The sequence below is a fragment of the Rhincodon typus genome, chromosome 9 (assembly GCF_021869965.1).
Source record: "Rhincodon typus isolate 14 chromosome 9, sRhiTyp1.1, whole genome shotgun sequence".
In the NCBI taxonomy this organism is placed as follows: domain Eukaryota; kingdom Metazoa; phylum Chordata; class Chondrichthyes; order Orectolobiformes; family Rhincodontidae; genus Rhincodon; species Rhincodon typus.
The window spans coordinates 1,007,597-1,030,767 of NC_063340.1; the positions used below are offsets into that span (position 1 = coordinate 1,007,597).

At 37.2% G+C, this 23,171-nt stretch overlaps 1 protein-coding gene across 1 annotated transcript in view; it reads left to right on the top strand.

Annotated features, from left to right (window-relative positions):
- The window catches only part of LOC109913474 (EH domain-binding protein 1-like), a 140,895-nt gene that overhangs the window by 87,205 nt on the left and 30,519 nt on the right, over positions 1 to 23,171 (top strand). Inside the window, exons 6-7 of the mRNA XM_048601169.1 lie at positions 10,269 to 10,450; positions 11,663 to 11,802. Of these exons, the coding sequence (XP_048457126.1) occupies positions 10,269 to 10,450; positions 11,663 to 11,802 (322 nt within the window). The remainder of the gene's footprint in view (positions 1 to 10,268; positions 10,451 to 11,662; positions 11,803 to 23,171) is intronic.

The following is a 23,171-nucleotide window of genomic DNA, read 5'->3' on the forward strand; positions in this document are numbered from 1 at the left end:
ATGGACTGGGCACAGCTACTTCCAGGTAAGTCTACATTTGGAAAATATGAGTCTTTTAAAAGAAGTAAAGAAAGAATTCAGGACCAGTGAGATGCTTTAAGAGTGAAGGGCAAGAGCAGCAAGTCCAGGGAATCCTGAACGAAAAGGGATACTGAGAGTTTGATAAAGAAAAGGAAGTATATGTCAGGTCAGCATATTAAAAACAGGGGTGGCTCTTCAAAAGTAGGAGATTGCTTGAAAAGGAAATTAGAAGGGCCATGAAATATCTTTGGCTGATAGGATCAAGGAAAACCCTGAAGAGTGAAAGGATTACCAGGGAAAGAATGGGGCCTATTAGACATCAAAGAGGTAACCTGTGCATGGAGCCAGAGGATATGGGTGAGATTGTAAATGAATATTTCTCATCTGTGTTCACAGAGAAAGACATTGTAGCTAGGGATTTCAGTTGGGATGGTGAGGTTCTAGAATGCATTAAGATTAATATGAAGGAAGTATTAGATGTTTTAGTCAGCATATTTGTACATAAACCCCCAGAGCCTGATCAGGTGTATCCCAGGCTACTATGGAAGGAAATTGCTGGGGATCTCATGGAGATATTTAATACTTCGCTGGCCTCAGGTATAGTAGTAGATAACTGGAGAATAACTAATGTGGTTCCTTCTTACAAAAAGGGAAGCAGGGATAGGCTAAGTTAGATTACAGTTCAGCTGCAGGGAAATTATTGAAAAAAATTCTGAGGGACAGGATTAATCAACACTTGGAAAGGCATGGATTAATCAAGAATGGCCAAAGATTTGTTGGAGGGGCATCATGTCTGACTAATTTAATTGAGTATCTTTGAAAAGGTGACTAAATATATCAATGAGGGTAATGCAGTTGATGTGGTCACATGGGCTTTAGTAACATCTTTGACAAGGTCTTATGTAGAAGACTGGCCCAAAAGGTAAGTGCCCATGGGATCCGAGGCAAGTTGGCAAACTGAATCCAAAATTGGCTTATAAATAGGAGGAAAAGGATGTTGGTGGAGGGTTGCTTTTGTGATTGGAACCCTGTGACCAGCGGTCTACCAAAAGGATCAGTTTTGAGACCCTTGCTGTTCACTATGTACATTAACAACTTAAATGTGAATGTCGATGGCATCCAGGACAGTGTTCACAAGGTATGATTCCGTGGATGTGACTATTTTGAGCTGTTGCTTGACTAGTATGTGAGACGGCTCCTTCAGTTTTGGTATGACATGTTAATAAAGATTTACAGGGTTGGCTGGGCTGTTTTTGCCATTGTCATTTTCAGTGGCTTAGTCAATGCCAAATGGTTAGTCTGTTGCTTTTTTTGAGATTTTCTAATGGTTGATACAACTGAGTGGCTTGGTAGGCTTTTCAGAAGGCAGTTCAGAGTCAACCACATTTCTGTGGGTCTGAAGTCTTATGTAGGTCAGATAAGGTTATTCCCTAAAGGACATTAGGGAACCAGGTGGGGTTTTCTGATAATTGGACAGCTGTTTCATAGTCATCATTTGACATCATCAGAATTCAAATTCCATCATCTGTCATGGAGGGATTTGAACCACGGTCCCTAGAGGATTGAAAACCGAAAGAACTGTGGATGCTGTAAATCAGAATCAAAAACAGAAGTTACTGGAAAAGCTCAGCAGGCCTGGCAGCATCTGTGAAGAAAAAATCAGAGTTAACGTTTTGGGTCCGATGACCCTTCCTCAGAAGTACGGCATGTAATCAAGAAGGTTAACAAGGTGCTATACTTCATTGCAAAAGGAATTGAACATAAAAGTAAAGATGCTATGCTTGAATTATACAGAGCGTTGGTGAGACCACGTCTTGAATACTGGGTGCACTTTTGGTCTCATTATTTAAGGAAAGATGAAAATGTGCTGCCGGATGTTTAATAGACTGATACCTGGAATGAGTGGGTTGTTTGGTGGTTAGATAGACTGTGCTTGTTTCCACTGGACTTTAGAAGAGTGAGGGATCACTTGATTGATGTGTAAGGTCCTAAATGGTCTTGAAAAGGTGAACGTGGAAAAGATGATTCCTTTAGTGGGTGAGTAGTACAGACTACAAGACACTTTTACAGTTAGGGGACATCCCTTTTAGGATAGAGATGGGATTTTTTTTCTTTGAGGGGTGTGCACCTTTGGAACAGTCTGCCTCAAAAGACAATAGAGACAAGGTCATTGCATACTTTTAAGACAATCCAGGGTTTTTGGGGATAGATGGCAGAATGGAATTCAAAGCACCAAGAAATCAGCTATGATCTTATTAAATGATAGAGCAGACTTGACGGGCTGGATGGTTTGCTTCTGCTTTTATTTTGTATGTTTGTATAGAAACCTTTACAGTCTGTTTTTATGCCTTCCCACAAAACAGCTGCTGGCAGAAAATGACAAACAGAAATACTCAACTGGGGGAACCTGCATTATCTTCAGTAATGCTACTAGATTAATATGTTTATTAAATTTCTAGCATACTGTTAGATAGTTTTCTGACAAATTGCTCCAAGAGTCTTGTATGAAATATATTTGTTCATTTTTAACCAAATTCCCATGAGCCTTGCTAAGTGCATTAAACTAACACTTTTGAAAGTCTCCAGGATGGTTTATGTGACAGGTGCAAAATTGATTTTGGTACAAAAAGAACACAGCTTGGAAAATGTTTACTGTAGCATGAGTTTTTCTATTGCTGTAACCTTGCTGTATATGACTAGAGAGTAGCTGATCCTGCTGCTAGTTGTCTAACATTACACTAAAATTACAGTGCACAAAAAAAAAACTCATGTTTGCTTCTGGTTTCAGATAAGTTCATTTTAAACATTATGTTCTGTTTGCACGTTTAGTGTTCATTGTAAGAATTTATTCTTATAATTATTTTCAATTCTTTGTTGTGAAAGGTAATGAATATCTGAGTTTTTATTCAAGTACAAATTACATTGGTTAATTAGAGCAGCATAGAATTTGTAACAATGCGGTAGAGAACTTGGATTAGCTTTATCACACTTAGAGTTCTTTGTTCCTTTTTAAGTGCTTTATGTTACTTTGGTCGATTAATGTGATTAATTAAAATGTAGCAGATGTAGCTGAATAAGCTATTTTAGAGGACTGCAGAAACTATTTCTAGTACTGTGAGGTAGGCCAACTGTCATTGTTAACACCTAAAACAGTAGCTGCCTTTGTATATCAGTTGATGGTGCAGATGGCCAAGATAGTTCTGTAGTTTAACTCAGCTGGCTTAACTTCTACTGCTGGATAATCCAGCCGAGTGCAGTGGATACAGGGTGGTCTCGCCGGCCAAGTTTAACTCTCTAAGAGGTTTATGGCTGATAATCCAAGACCTTGCAGGTCATGTGCAAAGTCTGCAGACCTCATTCTGTAGTGACATAGGCTAAATGAGCTTCAACATTGCATGTTCCATAGTTATGCAACAACAGATTTTAATGTTTCAGGGATTCTGAAAAATATTTAGTTGCTTTCACAGTTGGAGTTACAAGTTAGAATTTGAGTTTATTTGGTACTCTGGTTCATGTTTACAAAATTAAATGTATGTTGCAGAAGAAATTTCAAAGAACCCTTGAATTCTTCTATTTAGGAATTTAGCCAATATTAAAAGTGCACGAACATATTTGAACCAGTTATGTACTGAAATTCTTATATAAATAAATGAAACAGTAGGTTAGCCAAATATTGAAGCAGCAAAATGCTCCATATTTGCCAAAAAGAAAATTTTGGTCATTTATTTATCATTGCCTGAATTCTGCCAGACCGTTGGTATCTGAATGGAGAAGAGTGAGCAAACCACAGCTATTCATTTGATCCTACATGATACAATGTCATAGGCATATATGGTCTGTTTTTTGCACCTGTACTCTGTGCTTTAAGGTGAGAGTCCTCAGTTCAAGATGTGTGAAGAACGTTAACAATTTTTATTTGTAAATTCATTTAAAAAATACTGAAAGGCTAAAGCTACGTTAATATTAAATTATTTAAAATATACCTTTCACCTTTAATTCCAATAAAGGTTAAAGCAATTGGTTACTGAATTCCTCCATACGTTCCCCTAAATATATTAGATGTTAATCAAAAAAACAAGAACTGCTGATGCCGGAAATCAGAAACAAAAGCAAAGATTGCTGGAAAGGTTCAGCAGGTTTGGCAGCATCTGTGGAGAAAAAGCAGGGTTAATGATTTGGGTCAAGTCACCCTTCTTCAGTTCTGAAATCCAGTGGAGTCTTTCCAGCAATTTCTGCTCTTGTTTTAAACCTTGTTCCTTGCACTAATGGTATCAATGCTGGGACCCTGATTGTTTACAATTTGTATAAATGATGTAGATGAATGAATGGAAAGTGTGGTTGCTAAACTTGCTGGCAAAACAAAGGTAGTTAGGAAAGTAAGTTGTGAAGAGGGCAGAAGGATAGCAATCGGTTAGACGGATATAGAAAATTTAAATCAGTGAACAAAAATCTGGCAAATGGAGTATAATGTGGGAACATGTGAAATTTTCCAGTTTAGCAGGAAAAGTAAAGAAGCAAAATATTGAAATGGTGAGGGATTTCAAGAGCTCTGAGATGCAGAGGAAGTTGAGTAGTGCATAAATCACTGAAGTGAAAATGCAGGTGCAGCAAATAATTAGGGAAATTAATAGAGTTTTTTTATTGTGAGGGGAATTGAATATAAAAGGGAGTTATGCTTCATTTATACTGGTGAGTACTGTGCACAGTATAAGTTCATTTTTAGGAAGGATGTAAATACATTGGAAGCAGTTCAGAGAAGATATAGGTACAGTGAAAAGTTTTGTTTTGCATGCAGTACAGGCAGATCATACCATTCAAAAATCAGAGGATGATAGAACAGAACGAGGAATAGAAGGTTACGGCTGCAAAGAAGGTGCGCAAAAAGCAAGGTCAACATTAGATTTGAAGTTTGAGAGGTCCATTCAGAAGTCTAATAAGAGCAGGGAACTGGTTGGTATGTGTGTTTAAGCTTTTGTATCCTTTGCCTGATGGAAGAGGTTGTGTTGTGAGAAAAGATTGGATAGGCTAGGCTTGTATCTGCGGAAGTTTAAAAGTGTAAGAGGAGACTCGATTGAAACATACAGATCTAAGGGGTTTTGACAGAGTACATGGGGAAAGGATGTTTCTTCTTTGGGGAGATGATGCCCCTTCTCCCATGGGGAGAATCTAGAACTAGGGGACACTGTTTAAAAATCTGGGGTTGCCTATTTAAAACAGAGATGAGATGATACTTTTTCTCTGAGGCTTGTAATTCTTTAGAATGCTCTACTTGAAAGGGCAGTGGAATCAAAGCCCTTGAATATTTTTAATGCAGAGAGAGGTAGTTTCTTGTTCAGCAAGGGGGCCAAAAGTTATCGGAGAGGCAGAAATGTGGGTTTGACATTACAGTCCAATCAGCCGTGATGTTATTGAATGGTGGAGTAGACTTGAAAGGCTGAATGGCCTGCTCCTGCTCTTGTTCATATGTATGTGACCTTCTGATGGAGGCTTCAGTACAAGGTGGATGCTTTTGCCCTCTTTCAGGAATCAAAAGATATTTGGCTCCAAGTTGGATAAAAAAACCAAAAGTGCAAAATAGGCACACACTGCTGAATTAATACGCAAAGAAATTAGATTCAAATTGAAATTTTGTAACAGAATTTAACCTTGCTATTGAGATTATATCAAAAGCGAAAATTGTAAATAGTGTTTCCAATTATACTAGTATTCCTACAGACGCAACACATTGTTGGAAATTTTTTTGGTAAACTGTTAAATGCTAAGAAGCTGACTTGGTGTCCCATATTTTATTCCAGTGCACCCATACTAATGGAATGCCATGAAATTCAAGCTCTGACCAACAAAATTAATTTGAATTCAATTAAGTTGTCATGCATGTATTATATTTCGCAGGTATTGTGTAATGGCATCTGGTTTAAATTTCCATAATGATCTAGATAGGTGATTAAAGGGATCTAATTTACCTCTAATTTTGTGAATAGTTGGTATGTATTCTTTTCTCTTAGACAATTTGCTTGTACGAATAGGAATTGTCATCACATAATGGGAAAATCACCTGGGGGCACTCTCGCTTCACGAATTTCATGCCATGCTGCTATTCTTTCCATGTTCATCATTTTCTACTTTGTAAGGCCCTGTCCTGAATTGCAGACTTATTTCTTTCTTTTAGTTGTAAGCGTTATCAGTACTTGGCAGAAATGGCAAGAATTATATGTCTAAAATTAAGAGCTATTCAATTTATAAAAATATTAGAGAGGAGTACTTCGTCTCCAGCTCTATTCGTAGAGTATGTCTACATTTTGTGCTTGTTATCGTCACTTTCTCATTCTATCTTCAACTATGCATATACAGAAAGGAAGACTGGATTTCAAAAATTAATCCTCAACATGGGCTACATCTACCTGGAGAAACGGGTGATTCCTGATACACCCTATTATTAATACACAAACCAACCAACAAGTTTTCGGAATCATCCGTGTAAATTGTGAATCTTCATAACTCGTTGGTTGATATGTACCACACCATCATTTGACACAGCTCCCCCTCAACTTCCCAATCCTTTATTTTTAAGTACTTGCTGGATTTGCATGTTAATTGTTCATTGAATTCACAACTAGAAGTTGGGGCTCATAGTTTAACAGAACACGTACCTTTTTACAACATTATGAATGTAAATGTGATGTCAGTAATGCTCTGTAGCCAAGAGAGCTGTTGAGCTGTTTGAGTCATGCCTCCAAGTAGTAATTTGTTAGGTTATATGTTTTAAATTTTAATTTTCTTCTTGACTTTTCTTTTTTCTTCCTTAATCAAATCTTTAAATCCATCCTATGCGTTCTGTGTCCAATGCACCTTCCTTTAGTTACTCTGTTGTTGATTTCTTAATTCTTGAATTTCAATGGTTAAGGATAAAAGAGGATGGGGCAGCTGATACATGGGAACACCAATCCCTTTAAGGTCCTCTCCAAATCACTTTCTATCCTGACTTAGAACTGAGTTGCAGTTCCTTTAGTGTCACCGGGTCAGAATCTTGAACTTTCCTCTCTAACAGCATTGTAGGTTCTAATTACACCCCATGGATTGGAGCAGTTTGAGAAGGCAGCTCACCACTATCTTCTCCAATTTGACCCAGTCAGCAATGCCCATATCCTGTGAATGAATAAAAGAGAGGAGGCTGGAGAAACTGATAAGTTTTGCTGCTGCTTCTTTTAGTCTGTTTGTTAACAACAGCTTAAGGTAAAGAAATTGGTTCTCTGGCATCTAATTTTGAGACAAAGTACAAGGTTTAGTGGAGGCCACTGGCAGCGATCTGCTGCAACTATCTCTCTCTCTTCCCCTATCACCACTACTACCACACACTTACAGCATCCCAAGAGTGCTTCGACTGCCATTTTGGTATAGCAGGATTTATTTTACTGATTCTGAAATCAATAATTTTGACTGTCAACGTTCAGGGCCTAGCCTGTTTTTTCATCAAAATAATTTAATATTAACGTAGATTTAGCCTTTCCCCTCATCACAATAGAAATTCACCAAATGCAATACATGAGCATTTTGTGCAGTTTAGTAAATTGTTCATGTTATCTTACATAAATTGGAACGTTTTTTGCCCTAATACTTTCAAACCAAAATTAAGATTTTTAAAAAATTCAAATGAATAGGAAAGCTGACTTATGAATGTTATGACAAAATTCAATGCATTGAGAATTTAAGCATTGAGTTCATAGTGACTCAGTTACCTACTGCTTTGTCTTGCTCTTTTTAACCATATGAAAACACCTGTAAAGGTGCTCTTTATTTAGTTGGTATTTTTCTCACATGATGAAATTACAGCCTTCAAAACTGCAGAGGTCAAGGTTTGCAAAGTAAGTGCGCATTCCCAGGCAGAACTCATTGTTGAACTGGGCAGTATTCATGCTTGCGATTTAATCAAGCTTTACCAGGTGTGAGAATGCCTTTGATCTATAACTTAGCATCTTAATAGGGTGTGCATACTGATTCATTCACAGGCTATTAAATTGGCCAATTGCATTTGTTTTGTCATTTACGTCTAAGCATTAATTTGTCACTAGCCTGGCTTTGATAGTGAAACACCTAGAACTAGGTATCTTTTCTGTGGAGTTGGAGAACTCAATGGGAATCTCTCTAATGGGCCTCTGTGTAAAGGAATTTTCAAGTTTTTGTGGCATAGCTATAATTTTAGAAATGTAGTTTGGCCTGAATAAATTAAGTTTCTCAGAGGACCATGACAACCAAGTTTTTTTTTTACAAAGGTTAGAATATTTCTTAATGGTATTTGTGTACAGATTTCATATTGACACTGGTGCCTGTTTTGCAACAGTGAGTTAGGAACAATTGGTCCATACCATGCAAAGACCCATGTTCAAGGGTCCTTTCTGGGTGATGGTTAACTTTTTTCAATTTAGAAGAACTGATTGTTTAAGAATGTTAAAGGTGTTCACAGAAGAATGGAAATCTTTTAAAACTGTATACTTAAACCTTAAAGTGAAGGCTTCATTACAAATTATATAGCAGTATGAAGCCCAATCATTGCCTCTCATTGCATGGAAGTATTTGTTCCTTCCCTTGGATAAACAACTTCATGTCCTAGCTTTACATTGATGCAATTTGAAAACTACTGTATGATTCACTCAGTTTTTCCTATTGTATTTGAAAATCATTTCATAATACATTCATTGCACTGAAGATAAATAGTTAATTACCATGAGTCTGTTGAATCAAATGAAATTGAATGAATGCTTTATTAATCATCCATACAAATTGTGTGCATAAAATTGACTTTAAACAAAAACAAGATATTGTGACAATCTTTGCTACATGAGATGTAATGAGTGTTGTTTAAAGATTGGAGACAGCATGCAACCATTTTCACTTCACTTGCTGATAGTGAGCTACTTAACTGTATTGACAGTAACAGCAGAATGATAGCAGTATTATAATAAATTGCTGGGCCATTATTGTGCAGTGCTTATTTCATTTTACAGGTTTTTCAGAACCTACGGCATTAATCTTGCTCACTGATTGACAGTGGCAGCAAGGGAAAAGAGCACCTTTATTGTTTGTACTAGTCAAATCTGTTAAACCTAATTCTGCTGAGATTATTTGCATATTCTTAAGTATTTCTTCCAAGTGGCCTAAATCCTTCTCGAGTGTTTGATGCATTTTCGAATTCATTCTTAAGGTATCTACACGCACTATTAGTTCTGTATAATGCAGCCAGCCATAATCTTCAGATAAGGCTGGTCTTGAACAAGACTTTTTATGAAGGATGGCATGTTACATTTCTGACTTATTCTGCTCAGCTCATATATCAACAGAAATGTCAAGTACTGTACTGCTGAATATCTGAAATATATGCCTGCTAGCAGTGGACATCAATAAAGGCAAAATGAAGTTTTCAGAATGTTAATTACGTACTGAAAGCCTAATATTATACTTTGTACAGTTCTACCTTCATTTAATATCTTGCCAAGACTTGTGCTACAGTTGTGTTGTTCGTTAATTGATACAATAATAAGTAAATTTATTGTATCTCCAAAAATTGAGCAACTTGAGATTTTGTCAGTTGTCAACGTAATTAAATCCACTAATGTATAATTGCCTAAAGTTCTCAACTGTTTGCATTTTTTGGTATTATGATCTGTGTCTGCACAGAGTGTATTTCCAGTTAGTAGATTGCATGACGAATGTCATGTTTGAATGAATTGCTAATGATTTATTTATGCTGATATACAAAAATGGTACTCAAATGGTGGAGGATGTTTTTATTTGCTGAATTTGTAAGACAGCACATTCAATTTCATGGATCTTGATGGAAGGCAAATGAGTAAAGGACATTTCTTTTAAATATTGGACTACTGGTCCACATTTTATGTGTACAACTTCAATCACAGGCTACAAGTGCAATCTATTATATGCAGAAGTTAACATACATGGAGACAGAAAGTTTAGCATTGTATTTAAGCTGGGGCCAGACCAGAAGACACTGAATAAGTTGTTAACTTAATCAACTAAATCAGAAAGTATTGAGAAATGTAAATAGGTCATGTTATTTCACCAATGTTGTTTCCCAAAATGTAGACTAAAATGTTGTTGTTCTGCATTTTGGCATAGTTAGGTTTTTCATTCAAAATGTGTCAGTAGAAATGCTAGTTGATACCCTGAAAGTTATACCAGTTTGTTAAATCCAGTGGAGCAGATTTTATTCACTGATATTTTCTCTTTCCTAGGAATCACCTTCTGGTCGTAGAAAAGCTCTTGCCACCAGTAGTATTAACATGAAGCAGTATGCGAGCCCCATGCCTACTCAAACTGATGTAAAGCTGAAATTCAAGCCATTGTCTAAAAAAATTGTTGCTGCCACACTGCAGTTTTCTTTATCGTGCATTTTCTTGAGAGAAGGCAAAGCAACGTAAGTTTCTTTGAACTTGACCTGAACATTTCCCAGATGTTTCATTTGCATTTTAACCTCAATGTTTTCTTCATACCTTGTCAGATGGCAAATGGTGGCCTAAAAGTATCTTTGAGTTTGCTAACTATGAAATCTAAAAGCTCTCAACAAGAAACATGTTGTTGAGTTCTGATGAAGGGTCACTGGACCCGAAACATTAATTCTGCTTTCTCTCCACTGATGCTGCCAGACTTGCTGAGTTTTTCTAACCGTATTTAATTTTGTTTCTGATTTTTAGCATGTGCAGTTCTTTGTTTTATTCTTCATTTAGGAGGTAACATGTGTTTTTCTTGTTGATTTTGAAACTATGTTAAGTACAGATACTTTTTTTTAATCTGCAAATGAAAATTAAAACAACTAACCTGTCAATATCAGTCAAGAAAGCTTAAAATGCCTTAAGATAATTTCTGTGAATATAAAGTTAATTTAAAATGAGACATTAGCATGTGTGATGTTTCCTTCTTTTGAATTGAAGAGCAACAACTTCAGTGCAGACCAAACTCCAATAAATTATTGATTATTCTAGATAGTTGGATCATATTTGCATAAAAATTATGCAATATAAAACATTTAGTGTATTAATCCAAATAAAATCAGAGTGATTAGCATCTGATGGCAGCATACCTTTTTATATAAAGGCTTTGTTTCTAGTATTCCTGTTTATTAAATTATCTGTGTGTATATCAATCACCACCTGGTTGTTGGATCATGGAGCCAGTTTTGTTTCCACATTCTTCCGTACGGCCCATACTTTTATTGTTTCCTGTCCTATGGAATAATAAAGAAAAAAAGTTCACCCGAGAGTGGCCAGTTCACCATCAGACCTGTTTTGGCTTGCGGGTCACATCGGTCATTATTAAATAACAATTGGGAATAAGAAACCCTTTTTTGTTTTTCACCTTCTTAATGAGTGGACACTGACTGCTCTTCCCATTCTCGCGTCCCAATTGATCTCTGTTATTTAACTTATCTCAGTCATCAAACTTGGGAAGTGCATGGCCTGCACATTCCAATGATTCACTGGGCAAATTCTCTAAGATATTTGGGATCCTCAGCAATAGTCTCGACTCCTTACCTGATGTTTTGCTTTTAAAAAAATAAAACTTGATTAGTCAACAAGCTTTCTGAATTATGTGCATGAAGTTTTTGACTAGTTATGTTTCTGATGAACAGGGATGAGGATATGCAAAGTCTGGCTAGTCTGATGAGTATGAAACAAGCTGATATTGGAAACTTGGATGACTTTGAGGAAGAAAATGAGGAAGATGATGAAAACCGAGTGAATCAAGAGGAGAAGTCAGCAAAAATTACAGGTTTGACATATTTACTGCCAAATTCAGAAAGACATACTTTAAGGTTGTTTATGGCTGTAAAAACAATTCACTATGAGGTGTTCATGTTCTTGGCGTCACCATTCACTCCAAACTGTGCAGTAAAAACTGTTCAACATTAATTAAAATAAAAAAAACTGAACTTTTTTTTATGGCAGTAGTATTTGAATGTTTGTCTAGGATATTTGATTCTCTTATCTCTGTCAATTTTAACATGTTTGGAGAGAAAGATGTTCACTGGTGCACAGAAATCACGCTTCGGATTTTGTGTTGCTGTACCATTCCATGTTTGCAGTTTTCATGCTTTTTTTCCTCTGAGAATTCTGTAAGACGTAGTAATGAATAATTAATTGTTTGTGTTCTGCTTGGTCAGAATAAAAATGATAATTTTTTTTGATAAAAGGAGTAATGTAGCTTGTCTGTGTTTCTGTGGCTAATGTTGGGTATGTTTGTCCTTTGGTATAAACAATTTACCATAACTGATTTATTTTCATTAAACATGTAGTTAACTTATCCAACCGATCTTATCCTATTATTCAGTTTGGATTCCTGATTGGTATATTAGGAAATTATTGAACCATATGATCGGCAAATGACTTAAGAGTCCATGAACGCAGATCATAAAAAGTTTTTTGATAGGTAGAGAAGATTGTCAAAGAGGCTAATGGAATTTTGGCCTTCTGAATGTCTAAAGCACTCAGAATTAGAAGTCAAGCTGCAGTTGTACAAAGCCCTGGTTAGACCACAGCTGGATTGCTATGTACACTCCTGGTCATTGCATCATACAAAGGATTAATTGGCTTTGGGGAAGTGAAATTTACTAGAATAATGCTTGAACTCCAAGAGTTGAATTACATGGCAAGATTATGCAAACCAGAGTTGTTGGTTGAAATTTAGTAACAAAGTACGAAGTATTTAACCATCTTGAGTCTCATGATCAATATTTGTCAATTTTACACTTTTTCAAAAAAGATCAGCTGCTGAGTGTCATAATTTAAGTTGAAATTGTCATGCACATGTTTAATTAATGACTGATTTTATTATTTTCAAAATTGATACTGTAGTGGCAATAAAGTACAGTGCATCAACTTCATGTTGCTAACTTGAATTGAACTTGAACTGCATTTCACTTGCTTTGTATGACTTTAGATTGAAACCACAGCCTTCACTTTGCTTTGAATTTGTGAATTGTTTACCACGTTGTAACTTGACCATTTTTTAACTGCAGGACAATGTGATCTTAGCATTAATTCAGTGATTCTTTAAGATTAATTTGAAGTGGTGCATCTTGATTTCTTAAGTGATAACAGTTTAGAAGGGATTTCTCTGCTATGATAAGTTCATTCATTTAAGAAACAGCTTTGCCAAATTGTCCAAATAGGCTTCCTAGCCTAACAACAAACAATTTCAAGCAATGAAGTGTTCATCAGGTTTATATTGCTTAGTCTGTAGTTACAGCTGCAACGTAATTCTTTATAACATCTTTAAGTTTAGTTGCAACAATGCTGATGAACATCCTGTGGGTCGCATTTTCTTGGTACTTCATTGTATGTAATATGTCATTATAAGCTTTATTTTGATTGTAGAATATGCCAAACGAAGCAAAGCAATTTGTTGGGTTTTTTAATGGATCATTGAATGTGAATGAATTGCATTAAAATCTCAATGTTTTAGTAATGTACTATAATTATCTACAAGGTATTTCTATAAAAATTACACTCACCTGTGTAATTTTGCATTTCTCCTATAGAGTGTAATAATCAATAGAAATTTAAATGGAGTCTTGCCATATTTATGTGTGTTTTAAAATTGCATAGAATAACTTGTGTTAAAAAGGAAACCAGTTTAAAAATTGATCTTTCAACGCTAATTGGATGTTTCCATTTTGACTAACTCCTGGTTACTATCTGATTCTCTGCAAATCATTTTGTGTCAAGATAGATTAATGAGTAGAAAGCAAACATTTAAGTGAACTTACACTGCTAAATTTTGTCTGCTAGTCAAACTAACGTTAGCTCTACCTTCCCTTAAAATAGTTTGTTGCAGCAGTGGGAAGCAAAATTCTTCTTGAGATTATTTTCTTTCTTTTTAATGTTTGATTTACATAACAGCTTTGTGATAACTAGTAATTATTTTAATTTCATAAATCATTTGCCGGGCCAATTTATGAATAACTCATTCAATATGTTACTTTGCCCTAAAGGATTATGTCATCTGTGGGGAATTTCTGATGATGTGTCAGATTTGAATGGCCAAATTGTGAGGAAGCAATGAACGGAAAACATTCCTCATTTAGGATTAAAATTATAAAACAAAAATTAAACCAAAACTATTTTAGTGATTTTTTTTTTGGTTTAGATTTGATGAACAGCTCTTTTGATTCTTAACATTATTCTCAAGTTATGAAAATGTATGTGAATCTATTTTTCTTGTCCTTCTTGAAAGGATTTGATAAATACCCAATGAAAGAAATGTCTAAAATGTTGCTGCTCAAACATTTGAATATTAAAATATTGACTGTAGATGCTTAAAATAGTTCCCACAATTATGTTTTTTATAGTAAAATTGAAGTGACTTTAACTTCTATTCTGCCAATTTGCTTCTCTTCTTCTGATTTGTTTGAAGATATAACTCTCAGAGCGTTAATACCCATATCTTATTTAAAGTAATTTCATTTGTCACTGAGTCTGAGAGTATAGTTGGCTTATTTGACTGGAGAAAGGTGAGGGTAGGGGTGGTGAGATGGATTGACAGTGAGAAATTAGAGCTTCCAACAGCTGTGAGGATCTTGACTGAATTTTATTCCTTTGTTGAAAACGCTGAGGTTAATTATGCCCCATCAGATGGCCTCAATGATGTGAGTTGACTGGGCACAAACAGGCCATGAGCTTAAGAATCTCACTGCTCTAGAAGGCTCAGTCTTAGGACATGTGGACTAACTTACATAGTGAGCCATCTTTGTGTCCAATTTGTATTGAAGCTAATAGGAATGAGGGAATTACATGATATGCGATTCCATAATAAAAATTCATGATGGAATTGCCAGTGTGCTTCTTATCCTAACAATACTACAATGCTCAGTGGGAGGTCAGGAACCACTCACCTGAGTGCAAGGCACAATTAGATCAGACTTGAGAATAGTTCCCTAGCCAATCCACATGGCCAAAGGATACTTTTGGTGTAGCTGGGAACTCGACTATCTGTATAAGAGCCAGATATGTCATCAGCTGTATTTTTGGTTGTTTCGAATAACAACACCTCTCAAATTATGGATTTTAAAAGACAAATACCACCAATTTTTTTTTTCTGTTTTTCATTCCCTTTCAAAGAAATGTAAGCATCTTCCAATTAATTTCAATTTTTGTAGTCTTAATACTTTCCTTGACCACTCTGGTTTGCACAACAGGTGCCAAAATGGTTAAGTGACTGAGCAAAAGCTTGGATTATATTGTAGGGAAATGTGAGGCAATGCACTTAGGTAAGATAAATATTATTATTTAAATGGAGAGAGACCACTGAAAGCTGGAGCACAGAGGGATTTGAGGTCTGTGTAAATGAATCATAAGAGGCTAAAATCCAAGTTCAGTGGGCACTATGGAAGGCAAATAAAATGTTGGCTTTTTTTTTCAAACAATAGGAAAGTTCTTCTAAGACTATAGAAGGCTCCAGCCAGACCACAGCTGGAATACCGTGAACAATTTTGGGCCCCTTATCCAAGGGAAGATATACTGACATTGAAGGCAGTCCAGAGAACATTCACGAGGTTGTTTCTGGCTATGGAGGGACTTTTTTATGAGGTGAGGTTGAGTAGGCTAGACTTAATCTCCTAAACTCCAATGAGTACGAGTGGAGACCTTATTGAAGCATATGAGATTTTTAGGGGGCTTGGTAGGGTAAATATGGCGAGGCAGATGAGGAGAGTTAGTTTTCTAACTATTTGAGTCTATATTTAACAGTAAACTTCTCCAGTGGTTGAGTTAAGGCAATATCAAGGAAAGTGGTAAATTGGGATATTTCAATTATCAGTGGTGTATCCACAAAATCACAATTGAGCAGTTCAAAGTTCCTTATCTCTTTGCAATTGCCTTTTGGGCTATTATTTTATCTAATCATTGTGAGACAACGGCAGTCAAGTGAACTGGGAGCTCAGGATGCTGTGACATTGCTGTCTGGTGGTGTTGTGTGCAGCACAATGGATTACAAGACCTGAAGGCTGTTTCTTCCCATCAGTGGCTGCGTGGCTAGGAACGGAATTGAGAAACAAGGCTGCAGAGATCTTAAAATGTCACACTGAGAAAGGCAACTACTCACAGTTGAATGAGACAGTGGTTAAGATGTTTTTCCAATGTTAATGGTGCTATATATAATGGTGCAAGCCATTGGAAAATTAGCTGAATATTCTGCTTGATTTACACTTTGTAATTTTGTAACCTGTTTCCTTGGGAGATTGAATGAGTTGGATAGATAATAGAATATGTTATGTATTTTTGGAGGATGGAACAGATGTAATAGACCAGGCCTTCTTTTATTCTTTGTGTTTAATCGTATCCATGGTATATTTTTGCAGCAGGTAGCAATGGTTTTAATTATAAAGCATTATGAGACTACGTTTTGCACATTGTGACCTTTTGTGGCATAATATTTCCAGAAATTTCAGTGGTGTTTGGCACCCTGGTCTCAAAAAGAAGCTGAGCTTTTTGTCCATCATTGAGGGATTTAGTTCTGCCAGGTTTCTGAAAAGAAAACATTATTGGGCTGTGAAGAAAGCCCAGTTGTGAAAATTGCTTATAGAAATCTGTTTTCCCAATTCTGTTAACCTGTAGATGTGGTATTTTTCGTTTTTGTCTTGGCTGTATGTTTACAGAATGGATAAACCCTTCATCTGAAAGCTAACCAATAACTGAATTGCCAAAGGAAAGATATAAACAGACAGGGTGACAGTTGGTTCACCATTGCAAATGTCAAATTGACCACTCTACTCCAAAGGATGTTGTGATTTCAGCTGACCATCTCTATGAAAGGCTATGAAATCATGATGAATGTGCGAACCAGATGTATAAATTCACTGCACATTGATTAGATAGCATTATGGGTTAGTTCGGGGAACTGGGTTTGAATCTGAAGAGAAGAAAGCATTTCTATTCTGCTAGCAGTTAAGGACCTGGATTGTGATATTCATTCAATTCTTAATATCAGCCTCTTTGTGTTGTGAGCTACATCCTGCAGATAAGGCACCTCAAAAGCATCCAAGGGAAGTAGAAGGTCTATTGGGAAGCTCGACCACCTTTCAGAGTCTGACTTCAGTGCAGCGATGCAGGCCTTCCTGACGCTATATTGTGCTTGATATAGTGAGGAATAGAAAATGTGGCTTGTTTGCAAATGTTTTCAAAGGGTTGATGATTTGTATAAAGTCAAAACACAGCTGCTAACATGCTTTTATACTTCTTTACTCAACCTTTTATAGTGACATCACTTAAATGCTGCAAATGGAAATCAATGAAGGCTGGAAGAACTTTGAAATTAAATGGCAACAATTAGTCAAATGCGTGAGATAAGCTGATGATTTTAAAACCAGGAATGTGATACATCTGAAGAAGGGTGACACTGATAAATGTGTTTGTTCACCAAATAAGAACAGGGTAACAAATATGTTGCATTGGAATGACATTTTTGGAACAATATTAAGGGATGCCACACATATGACAACAAGATGAGTAGATAGAGCAGCCTGTACCTGCATACTGCAAAGCTTGAGCAACATTTGAGGTTGGGCTGATAACATGCCACACAAATAACAGGCAGCATTCATGCTGATTTTTTTTCTGTTTTTTTTTGTGTGGATCTCTGAGGTGGCACTGACTTCCAGAATTGAAGTCAATGGTGCAATTGGTGGCAGCACATCAAACACATGCGCTGACCCATGGAGCATGCACTTTAGAGGGAATGTTGGTGCCAGGCAATGGCTATCTCCATCGAGAGAGAATGTACTCATCTTCCCTTGACATTCAATGGCATTCCCATCATTAAATCCTTCACCATCAACATTCTAGGAGTTATTCCTTTATCCATTAATGGGATGAGGACGTTGTTGACTAGGCAACATTTATTGTCCATCCCTGATTGCCTAAAAGACAGTTCAGAGTCAACCACATTGCTGTGGGTCTGGAGTCACATGTAGGCCAGACCAGGTAAGGATGGCAGTTTCCTTCCCTAAAGGACATTAGTGAACCAGGTAGATTTTTCCAACAATTGACAATGGATTCATTATCTTCATTAGGTTCTTAATTCCAGATGTTTTTATTGAATTCAAATTCCACCATCTGCCGTGGTGGGATTCGAACGCGGGTCCCCAGAATGTTATGATGGTGTGTGGATTAACAATCCATCGATAATACCACTAGGTCAGTGCTTCCGTATTGTTGGTTAGAATGATAATTTGACCAGCAATATAAATACTGTACGTACAAGAGTAGATCAGAAAATAGGAATTCTGCAGCTACCAGCTCACCACCTGACTCCCTGCTGCCTGTCCACCATCTACAAGGCATGAGTCAAGGTATGATGGAATACTCTTCACTGGTTGAATGTGTGCAGCTCCATCAACATGTGTTTGACCCCTCCAGCACAAACCAATCTACTTGATTGGCACCCTATCCACCATCCGCAGTGTTCACTCACTTCGCTGGAGATGCACCACAGCAACTTATCATGGTTCCTTCAACAGCACCTTCCAGATCTGAAACCACTACAACAATGAAGGACAAGGGCTGCACATCCAGTGCGAACACCACCATCTGCAAGATCCCCCCCCTCAATCTCACACCAGCCTGATTTGGAACGGTTTCATGCTTGTTGGATCGGTAACGTGGAATTCCCTCCCTTACTGTGCTGTCTGTGTCACCGCACCCCAAGTATTGCAAATTGTTCAAGAAGGCAGTCTAATGCCACCTTCACAAGGGCAGTTAAGGATGGATGATAAATGCCGACCTTCTAGTGATGCCCACATCCTGTGAATGAATGAAAATAACTCGTTGCTGAATTAAAATCCAGGAACTCCCTAATGGCACAATCAAAGTGTCTGTACCATATGGACTTCAGTGGTTATTGATTTTGGCACAAACTCATCTTCTTGAGAGTAGATAAGGCTGGACAAAAACTGCTGCCCTCACCAGTGACACCCACACAAATAAAATTAAACAAAAAGGCAGCTTTTGATTTCAGTTTGCAAGTTATCTCAAATAAAACTATGGAAAGGCTTGATTCTCTTTGGCAATGCTGCCAAGTATTAAGGAACTTGGGGCTTTTGACAACTGTCCTTGGTGTAGAGAGGAATTTATTTTGAAGGAGGAGTACTGAGTCTGACAAATCTGTTTCATTTATTGTTCAAGAGAAAGCTGCCATTTTCTTTTAAAGAATGCAACAAAAGAATGACATGCTTCTAGACCTCTGTCATGCAGTTCTGAAACTCGCTGCTAAAAGGCATTCAGGAGCTCTCCAAAGTGACATCTTTATTTTAAAATCTTACCCCACTTGAGTCTTTGATTTGTTGCTCTCAACACTGGGAAACTGAGGCCAGTGGCTCAGTTGAAGCTTGTGCATGTGTTCTTCACATCACAACAGTGAGCCCCTTTTTAGGGTTATAGTTTATGTATTGATTTTGTTAAAACTCACTTTCTTCTGCGTAACAGTATCATCAGAAGTGCCAGTCTCAACGTAGCATTGTATTTTATTCAGTCTTTAGGATTGAAAGCAAATCCCAATTTTAATACCCTCAAATATTAAAATTGTATGGAGCTTTTGCAGAAGTGTGATTCTCAAATTCAATGTGGCAGTGCTAAAACACAACTGTAGCAGCTTTAATTATAACATAAAAGTAGAAGACAACTCTGGCATTTGTATTTTAAATACTTGGAAGTTAGCAAGCAAAAGGATTTTGAACAAAGTAATCTGTTTGGTTCATTTTTTATGCAGCTGCACAATTTGAGAAAGATCAAATTCCTATGAGAATTGCAAATAAGGAATAACATGAATCAGATAAGAAATATCTCTAGGGAGTTGTTTGCCTCTGTTGCTTGTTGCAGAAATTTCTGACCTCCTTATTATTTTCAACTGGCTTCTGTTCACAGAGATAGTAAACCAGTTGAATGCTCTGAGCAGCTTAGATGAAGAACAAGATGACTGCCTAAAACAAGCAAATAAGCCTGCAGCTAAATCAACCAGTTCTTCTGAAGGTCTACAAGCTTTCTTCTTTTCTCTCTCTACTGTATACTCTCTATACTATAGTTGGTGAGCTGTAATGTTCTGTCACTTCATCTGTCCTGCTTTTGCTTATTATTTTCTTGCATCTGCTGATATGCTATTTTGTAATTTTGAGCATGTGCTTTTCAATTTGCTGTGTGCAGCAGTATCTGTATAATGTACATTTTCCTCTACATGCTCGTGATCAAGGGTGCTGCATGTGGGATTTTATTCTATATTAGTATGAGCTGTTGAGTTGAATTACATCTTAATGTCATAGTCAAAAAGTACAGTTTATTAAAGAACCTGTTTTTCATTGTTATACCCTATGTGTCATTAGGTATATCCAATTGGGAATGATCAGAGAAACACCTATCACTTGGACCTTTTCAGGTATTTTGTGTGAAATAAGCCCACAGAAGCCAATATCCCATCACCAGGTCATCCTTTATTTACACACGGAGAGCCCTCGACACTGATTTGGCTTCCTCAGAGCCCACTCTCAGAGTGAGCAGAACCTCTGACACTCCTGTTCTTATCTGTCAGCCAGGGCTCCCTGATTGGACCAGATTAACAGTCCCAATCAGGGAACCTGTATTCTATGAGGTCCACCTGGCTGACCTTGTTACAGTCACTACAGTATGTGATCTTCCCTATAAGTACTGCGGAATTCTTCTATTTGTGCCAGATTTTTAATTCCTGAAGTGAATTGCTTTCTCTTTGTAGGCAAGTGCACACATTACCTTTTGGTGCCTCCCAAGTGTGTGACTTGTCTTAATGTGTGCTATGCCCTTATTTTCAAGAGACCTAAACTCACAGGCGTTCCTTAAGCCACCTAACGTCATATTTTCCTGTCGTTGAACATAGGATTCTATTTTTTTGTTCTCCTCTTGCTCTTCCATCACTTCAGCTTGCATCAATAAACCCAGTTGCTCTCAGCTGTTAGTTGCTGTTCTGAAAGCAACTGCTAGAAGGTGCGAGAGTGTTGGCTGGAAGAGAAAGTGCCTGACCTTCCCAGTTCCCAAAAGAATGCATCTGAGATTTGGAATTCTGATGAGTAGTAATTTTAATTAATCATTCCACTGGGTCATGTGTTTTATTGACACTTAATTGCGTGTGCTCATTAACCAGACCGAGGTAAATAAATCATTGATGCAATTTGGTTTGAAACTCGTGTGGTAACTTGTTAAAACAAGGAACAGTCAATCTGTAGAACTTGAAGCAATTTTACATTAAGGAGGTCATTAAGGTACAGCATTCCCCTTCGCAAACTCAGCCCTTCACTGGTTCACCCCATAATCAAGTGCTTGCTTCCTTTATTCATTCATGGGATGTGGGTGTCACTGGCCAGGCGAGCATTTATTACCCATAAGTGCCCTCTGGGAATTTAGGTAACAGTCAACCACATAACTATGTGCCTAGAGTTAAATATAGGCCAGACTAGGTAAGGATGACAGGTTTCCAATCCAAATGGACATTTGTGAACCAGTTAAATATGGACTCTCCTACATGTTAGTTTCTGATTGAGCAGCAGTTTCAACCAGCTCCTTCTATATTGCTGTGGGTCTACAGTCAGTGTGGGTGAGCTTTACCAGAATATGTCATCAACTGAAACTCCGTTCAATTTTCAGTAACATTGGAAAAGCATCTGTATTCAAGTATCATCAGGAACGTCAGTGTTTTCAAAGTTAATTGTGATTCAACGAATTCTTAAATATGAAAATGTAATTTTCAAATTTAATGCTTTCAAACACATCTATTTTCAACGTGGTAGTGCTAAAATACAACCGTTAGCAGTTTTAATTATATCAAGATAGTCAAAGACCCCTCTGGCATCAGTATTTGGAGTATTTAAAAACAAGCTAAAGAATTTCATACAAATGGGAATGGGGTCCCTGAAAGGTTGGGGGTGTGCAGAAACTAGGCTAGGAAGTTTTCATTATATGGAGAGACTTAGCAAAAGAAACATACACTCTTATAATGGAATGGATGGTTAAGAGAACATTTGGTGGAATTGCTCAAAAGTATGAAGGGTTTTGACACGATAATAGAGGGAAAATAAGTTTGCCCAGACTATGGGGCATAATTTTAAGCTCACTACCTAAAGATCAGAGATGGCAAGGAGATTTTTTATGTGGTGTCATTGAGACAAGGATTTCCTGATCCAAAGAGACAAAACGTATTTAAAGGGAAGCGGATAAATATTTTAGAAATAGAAATCTTTGTTGCGAAGTTGTATAGTGTACTTGTGAATTGGAAGGCAGCCAGTTAGAATTTTCCACAGAATTCCATAGAATCCCTACAGTGTGGAAACAGGCCCTTTGGCCCAACAAGTCCACACCGCCCCTCAGAGCATCCCACCCAGACCCATCCCCCTATAACCCACCTAATGTACACATCCCTGAACATTATGGGGCAATTTAGCATGGCCAATCCATCTAACTTGCACATCTTTGGACAGTGGGAGGAAACTGGAGCACCCGGAGGAAACCCACACAGACACGGGGAGAATGTGCAAACTCCACACAGACAGTTGCCCAAGGGTGGAATTGAACCCGGGTCCCTGCGCTGTGAGGCAGCAGTGCTAACCACTGAGCCACTGTGCTACCCCTTGTTTATAAAAATGATAGAGGGGAAGAGTGTGTAGTCCCTTTAAGAGCTGATGTGCTTTTCTAAGCTTGGGGATTTAAATGAAGCTGTCTGTAAGTGGCTGAATAGGTACAGACAGTTCTGAAATTGAAACATACATCAATTGGTTGTGTGATTGGAAACCTTAGGCTTGGTTTTGATATTTTGGCAACTAGCTTGAAGATCAACCAATTCATTTAAACCCAGTACTTAGAGATTGAAAGCCAATTGAATTTTAATCTGATGGCTTTGACAATCTTGAACCAATGCTATTGTAAGAAAATTGATATGTCAGTCAAGGTATATAAGAAGAGAGTTTTTGAAAGTTGGGTGAGAACAAACCACCATCCGAGGAATAAACATCTAGCTCTTGCAGAAACCTCTAAACTCTCTGAGAAAGAACTACCTATCCATAAAAGGTACCATGGCACTTCAAGCTAAAAGTCTTCACAGAATAATTCACAGAGAAAACATTCCTGCCAGAA